The sequence below is a fragment of the Platalea leucorodia genome (genome assembly GCF_965183815.1).
Source record: "Platalea leucorodia genome assembly, chromosome: 24".
NCBI classification, from domain to species: Eukaryota; Metazoa; Chordata; class Aves; order Pelecaniformes; family Threskiornithidae; genus Platalea; species Platalea leucorodia.
The window spans coordinates 2,743,420-2,750,493 of NC_138846.1; the positions used below are offsets into that span (position 1 = coordinate 2,743,420).

At 70.4% G+C, this 7,074-nt stretch overlaps 1 protein-coding gene across 1 annotated transcript; it reads right to left on the reverse strand.

Moving 5' to 3' along the window:
• Positions 1–605: 605 nt before the first annotated feature.
• ANKRD35 (ankyrin repeat domain 35) lies at positions 606–6,762 on the reverse strand (the record flags this gene model as incomplete). The annotated part of the gene is made up of 12 exons (XM_082332771.1): positions 606–699; positions 852–917; positions 992–1,081; positions 1,775–3,345; positions 3,458–3,621; positions 4,109–4,215; positions 4,295–4,365; positions 4,482–4,539; positions 4,937–4,997; positions 5,262–5,354; positions 5,446–5,576; positions 6,724–6,762. The coding sequence occupies 12 exons, from the start codon at positions 6,760–6,762 to the stop codon at positions 640–642; spliced, it is 2,511 nt and encodes an 836-aa protein (XP_082188897.1). The 3' UTR covers positions 606–639.
• Between the last annotated feature and the right edge of the window lie 312 nt (positions 6,763–7,074).

Sequence of the window (7,074 nt, forward strand, 5' to 3'; positions counted from 1 at the left end):
TGGGGCTGGTCCTATATGGGGCTGGAGATGCATGGGGCTGTATGGGACAGGGGCTGTATGGGACAGGGGCTATATGGGGCTGGAGATGTATGGGGCTCTATGGGACAGGGGCTCTATGGGGACTGGGGCTGTATGGGACCAGTCCTATATGAGGCTGGTGCTATATGGGGACTGCGGCTGTATAGGGCTAGTCCTATATGGGGCTGTATGGGACTGGGGCTGGTGCTATATAGGGCTGGGGCTGTATAGGGCTGGTTCTATATGGGGCTGTATGGGAGAGGGGCTGGTGCTATATGGAGACTGGGGCTGTATGGGGCTGGGGCTGTATGGGACTGGGGCTATATGGGACTGGTCCAGTATGGGAACTGGTCCTGTGGGGACCAGTCCCGGCCCGCGGTCTGCCCAGCACCACTACCTCATCCTGGCCGGGAGCCGGGGCTCCCCGCCCCCCTGGGGTGCCACCCCCTCCCAGCCCCCAACCCACCCCCCTGGGCACCCCGATGGGCCGGGACCCCCCGCTGGGACCCCGCACCCAGCCCTCCCCGCGGCCGAATCCAGCCCGCGCCCGGCCGCAGACGGGGACGCGGGACGGGGACACGCGGCTTTTCCAGTTTAATGGCGAGGGGGGCGAGGGGCCCCTCACTCCTCCATCCGCAGGATCCGCAGCAGCATGGCGTGCACCCCCTCATCCATGAACCCCTGCGGGGAGGAGAGCTTTGCCGTGGGGCCGGATCCGGCCTCCCACGGGGGACCCGAATCGGGTGCTGGGCTCCAAATTTGTATTTGCCAGCATTGCAGCTAAAATCGTCCCCCCCATGCCACCCCGAAGCGAGGGGGACGCGGGGTCCCACCTGGGCAGCGTTGAGCAGGTGGGTCCTATAGACCGCCACGATGTCCCGGTGGTTTTTCTGCTGGACCTGGGGAGGAGAAGAGGAAGGTGACGAAGAGGGTGACGAGGTGACGGTGGGTGACGCCGGGTGCTGGCACCCACCTCCAGCTGGAGCTGGAGCCGGGCGTTCTGGCTGCGGAGCCCCAGCACCTCCGCCGACAGCTTCTCCGTCTCCGCCAGCAGCTTCTTCATCTGGGGTGGGGTACGGGGGGACACAGTTGGGGTGCTGGAGGGGACCGGCCGGTCCCCGTCACACCCTGGGGTTGTCCCTCCGCTGCCCGTCTGCTCCCCCCCCAGTTTGGCTGGAAGATGGCCTGAAGGGGCCGGGGATGGGGACAGGGATGGGGATGGGAAGGGGACGGGGATGGGGACAGGGATGGGGACAGGGATGGGAAGGGGATGGTGATGGGGACAGGGATGGGGATGGGAAGGGGATGGTGATGGGGACAGGGATGGGGACAGGGATGGGAAGGGGACAGGGATGGGAGGGGGACAGGGATGGGAAGGGGACGGTGATGGGGACAGTGATGGGGACAGGGATGGGAAGGGGATGGTGATGGCAAGGGGACGGTGATGGGAAGGGGATGGCAATGGGAAGGACAGCAATGGGAAGGGGATGGCAATGGGGACAGCGATGGGAAGGTGATGGCAAGGGGACGGCGATGGGGACAGGGATGGCAAGGGAACGGTGATGGGGACAGCGATGGGAAGGCGATGGTGATGGGAAAATGATGGTGATGGGAAGGAGATGGTGATGGGGATGGCAATGGGAAGGGGACGACGATGGGAAGGGGATGGTGTTGGGGACAGCGATGGGAAAGGGACGGTGATGGGAAGGGGCCCGTGTCCCTGCCAGCCCCTGTCCCCGGCCAGCCCGGCCCTTACCTTCCCCTCCTTGTCCCGGCAGGCCCTGGCGAGCTCGCCCGCCCTGGCCCGCAGGCTCCCCACGCTCCGCTCCAGCCCCTCCGCCTTCTCCCGCAGCTCCCGCGCCTCCCGCTCCCGCTCGGCTGCCCGGGCCTCCGCCGCCTCCTTCGCCCGCCTCTCCTCCGCCGCCGCCGCCTGCCAGCGCTCGGCCTCGGCCCCCGGCTGCTCGCCGGGGCGCTCCCGGCCGCGCAGGGCGGCGGCGGTGCCGGTGAGCCGCTCCAGCAGCCGCGGCACGCGGGGACCCGGCACCACCCCCAGCTCCTCAGCCAGTTCGCCCAGTGCATCCTCCAGCTCGCCCAGTAGCCCTGGCCCATCCCTGTCCCCGTCCCCATTGGTGCCATCGCCCTCCATCTCTGCAACGAGTTGCAAGGCCTCATGCTGGGACCTCACCAGCCCGTCCAGCTTATGGTGCAGCTCCTGCAGGATGCCAGCACCGGCGCCGGCATCACCGGCCACCTCCCGCGCCCTCTCGCCCACCCCATCCCGCAGCGCCGCCAGCTCCCGCCGCTGCCCCGCCAGCTTCCGCCGCAGCCTCGCCGCCTCCTCCCGCTCGGCCGCCAGCGCCCGGGCCAGGGCGGCCGCTCTGGGACCTTCTGCCACCGGTTCGGCGCCGGGGTCCTGCTCCCGCAGCCCCCGCAGCTCCTCCTGCAGCCGCTCCCGCTCCCGCCCCAGCCGGGCCAGCTCCCCCAGGAGCATCCCGTTGCTCTCCTTGAGCTCCAGCATCTCCTTCTCCAAGCTCCCACCCTCCCTCGGCAGCTCCGCTCCGCTCTTCCCACCCGGCGCCGGCTCCGCGCCGTTCACTGGGCGCTGGCAAGGCGCCGTCCCGGTGAGCGGCCACGCCGGCTCCCGCCGGAGGTTTTCCAGGAGGACGCGGGATCCCTTGAGCATCTTGGCGTGGGCCTCGTCGGCGCGGCTCAGCGCCTGCTCCAGCCCCACCACCATCTTCTCCCAAGCCGCCAGGCTTTTCCGGACGGCGTCGGCCGACACCACCTCGTAGTGCAGTTTGCTCCGCAGGGCTTCCTCCACCTCCTTCCGCAGCCCCTTGCTCCGGGCGAAGGCGCTTGCCTTCGCCGCCCGCATTTTGGCACACTCATCCCCCAGCCAGGTCAGGAATGGGACCAGCTCCGGCGCGCCGTCATCGCCGTCGAGCTGTGCCGCGGTTTGGTGTTCTCCATCCCCCTCTTCCTCGGCCATCATCCTCTTCCTCAGCTCCCCCACGTGCTGGGCCAGGAGGGCCAGGCAGGCGCCATCCTCATCCTCTGCCCCATCCCCGGCTTCGCAGCCGGGCAGGAGCCGCGCCAGCTCCCGCACCTGCTGCCGGATGCCGGCGGCGGCGGCCGCCAGCCGCTGGCATTCCCGCGTCTTCCTCGCCAGCCGCTCCTGCAGCCGCCGCACCCGCCGGGCATCACACCCGTCCTGCTGCTCTTCATCCTCATCCTCCTCCTCCTCCTCCTCGCTGTCGCTGCCCGGGGTCCCCTCTCCCTGGCTTCCCACCTCCGGCGCGGGGTCCCCGGCACAGCTGGTGCCGTTCTCTGCCGAGAGAAAAAGAAACAATCCCCTTTTTCCCTTTTTTCCCCCTAAAATAAGCAGCCAGGTGAGGCCGGATGGGTGACAGGGGTGGGGGTGATGGCGGGTGGGGATCACCTCTCCCCCCGCCGCGGGCGCTGCGCAGGAGTCGCCGGAGGGCGCGGCTGGGGGCCCGTCCCGCGTAGCGCCAGCGGTCCTCGTCCCCCACGGCCGCCCCGTGGCTCAGCAGCAGCTCGGCCGACTCCAGGCTGCCGTGCTCGCAGGCCAGCGTCAGGGCGGTCCTGCGGGAGCGGTGGCACGGTGGTACAGTGGCATGGTGGCACGGTGGCACAGTGGCACAGTGCATGATGGTGGCACGGCGGCACGGTGGCATGGTGGCACAACGGCACAGTGCACAATGGCACGGTGGCACGGTGGCACAATGGCACAGTGCATGATGGTGGCACGGTGGCACGGTGGCATGGTGGCACAATGGCACAGTGCACAATGGCACGGTGGCACGGTGGCACAGTGGTACGGGTCCCTCCCCACCCCTTTCCTCCCTCTCCCCGCGGGCTGCCCTCTGCAGCGGTGGCCTTCCACGGACACCTGGGTCCCTTGGGGACAGGGGACAGCAGCGGTGCTGTCTCTGCACAGGGCATCCCCAGGGTCCCCAGGGAGCAGAGCCATCGAGCCGTCGCCCCGGGCACGGGGGCAGAGCAGAGAGCCCCCAGCCCCATCACCCCCAAATTGTCCTACGAGTGTCCCCCTGTCCCCGCGGCCACTCACTTCTTCTCCTTGTCGGCCAGGTTGGGGTCGGCCCCCCTCTGCAGGAGCTGGGCGCAGATGGCAGCGTGGTTCCCCCGCGCCGCCAGCATCAGGGGGGTCTGCCCGTGCTGGGGGGGACGCGGAGGCACCCGTCAGCCCCCGCCGTCCCCCGCCACCCCCTGCCACCCCGCCCCGCTCCCCACTCACGGCGTCGGTGACGTCCAGGAGGGCCTCGTGGTCGCAGAGCAGCAGCACGCTGGAGGCGCAGCCCGAGGAGGCTGCGGGGGCCGCGTCAGCACGGGGGGGCCGGCTCTTGGGGGGGGGTCAGATGGGCCCCCCCAGAGCCTTCAGTGCCACCCCCAGTCCCAGCCTGGCCGGGGGCCCCGGCACTCACCAGCCCAGTGCAGGGGGGTTCGGTTCTGCCCGTCCACGTGGCTCTCGTTGGCACCGTACTGGGGGGGCACAGCGGGCATGGACCCTCCCCGAGCTGCGGACGGGACCCGGCGTCCTGCCCTGCCCCTCCCCAGCCCTGTTCCCATCCTCATCCTCACCCTGTCCCCATCCCCACCCCGTCCTTGTCCCCATCCTTATCCCCATCCCCAGCTCCCTCCTCATCCCCATCTCTGTCCTTGTCCCCATCCCTGTCCTTGTCCCCATCCTTGTCCCCATCCCCATCCCTGTCTCCATCCCCAGCTCCATCCTCATCCCCCTCTGCATCTCCATCCCCATCTCTGTCCTTGTCCCCATCCCTGTCCTCGTCCCCATCCTTGTCCCCATCCCTATCTCCCTCCTCAGCTCCATCCTCATCCCCTTCTGCATCCCCGTCCCCGTCCCCGTCCCGGCTCGCACCTGCAGCAGGACCTTGACGCACTGGGGCTGGCAGGCGATGGTGGCCAGATGCAGAGCGGTGCTGCCTGCAAGAGACCTGCGGGCTGGGCCACCGGCAGCCGAGGGGGACACCAGGGACACGGCCAGCAGGGAACCCCCCCAGGGGACATCTCGCCTCGGGGACATCTTGTCCCGGCAGGACAGGGCGCTCCCCCGGGGCTTGGTGCCTTGGGGTGCAGGTCTGGGGAATGCTCAGCCCCTCGCCATCACCCGGAGGGGACACGGGGACCGGACCCCGTGGCTGTGTCCCCCCGTGCCAGGGGACGTCCCCACCGGTGTCCCCCACTTACCGTCATCGTTCTTCTCGTTAACGGGGGCCCCGTGGGCCAGCAGCAGCGTCAGGCACTCGGTGAGGCCCCTGGATGCGGCCAGGTGGAAGCTGGAGGAGGGTGAGAGGTGGCTGCAACCGAGGTCCCCATCCGCCCCCCTGGGGACCCCCGCGTGTCCCCCCCGCCCCGGGGCTGACGTACGCGGATTGCCCCACGGCGTTGAGCTTGGCGGGCCGGGCCGTTTTGCGGGAGGCGAGGGCAGACACCCTGCCCACGTCGCCCTTCTCCACTGCCTCCAAAAGCTTCTGGTCCTGCTTGTTCCAGCTCTCGACCTGGGGGGTGGCGAGCGGCTCCGGGGGGGCTGGGGGGACGGGACCCCCGCCCTGCCCCGCCGAGCGGCGAGGGGAGACTGAGGCACGGCTTCTCCAGGCAGAAGGGCCACGGCGGAGGCAGTACTTTGCGGTTGACCCCTCTTTTGGGACGCGTCCCCCCAAATGCCTCCCTCTGCAGTGGCACGGAGCTGTGCCTCGGTTTCCCCACTTGTTGGGGTGCTCCATCAGGGATGGGGTGCTGAGGACCCCGAGTCCCCACGGAGCCCGGCCCTGGGCGCCGGCCAGGAAAGGCGAGGCGAGGCGGGCGAGCGTGTCCCTGCCTGTGCCTGCCCGGCTGGTTTGTCGGGCTGCCGCCGCGCCGTGCCGGGCTCCGCCGCCGTACGGAGCGTGGGTGGGCACCGGGGCTGAGCACCGGGACCGGGGGCCAGGCTGGGCATCGGGACCCGCAGCAGGGCCAGGTTTGGGGGCAAGCTCTGGGGCCGGGCACTGGGGCATCGGGGCTGGGGTTGGGATTGCAGCCGGCATCGGGGCTGGCATCGGGGCTGGCATCGGGGCTGGGATTGGGATTGGGGCTGGGATTGCAGCCGGCATCGGGGCTGGCATTGGGGCTGGGATTGGGATTGGGGCTGGGATTGCAGCCGGCATCGGGGCTGGCATCGGGGCTGGGACTGGGATTGCAGCCGGCATCGGGGCTGGGACTGGGGCTGCGGTTGCAGCCGGCATTGGAGCTGGCACTGGAGCTGGGACTGGGATTGCAGCCAGCATGGAGGCCGGGACTGGGGCTGCGGTTGCAGCCGGCATCAGAGCTGGCACTGGAGCTGGGACTGGGATTGTAGCCGGCATCAGGGCCAGGACTGGGGCTGCGGTTGCAGCCGGCATCGGGGCAGGAACGGCGCTGAGCACCGCGGCTGGCTGCGGTTCGGCACCGGTGGGCATGCAGGGCTGGCTGGCAGCATTGAGGCCGGAGCATCCCCTCACCCCAAATGTGGCCGCGGCCCCCCCAGCCCCACCCGGGCACCGCGGCAGCACCCGTGGGTGCTCGCAGGGCACCAAGGCTGGGTGTCACCCCTACCCACGGGCGTGGGGAGCCCCCAACCCCGGGCCAGGCTGGGGTCCCCCCGGGCATGGGGGGGTGGCCGGGACTCACCGCCACCTGGGAGCTGGAGCAGGAGAACATCCGCTTCATGGCGGCCGGGGGCTCCCCAGGACCCCCTGCCCCCCGCCGGGCCGGGGTGGGTGCGGGTGCCGCGAGCGTCGGAGGCGTGTGGGTGCAGGCGCCTTGGGTGCGCGTCCTCCGCCCCGTCGCCTCCCCACGCCCGGGGCTGGCTCGCGCCCAGCCCAGGCTTGTCCCGTCACCTCCCCGGGGACCTCCCGCTCGACGTCTTCCCCGTGAGAGCCGGGAAAACCGTCCCTGCCACCCCCCCGGGCACCCCAGCCGTGGGCACCCATCACCCTGGCGTCAGGCACCGTGCAAAGAGCAGCCTGCTGAGAACAGACA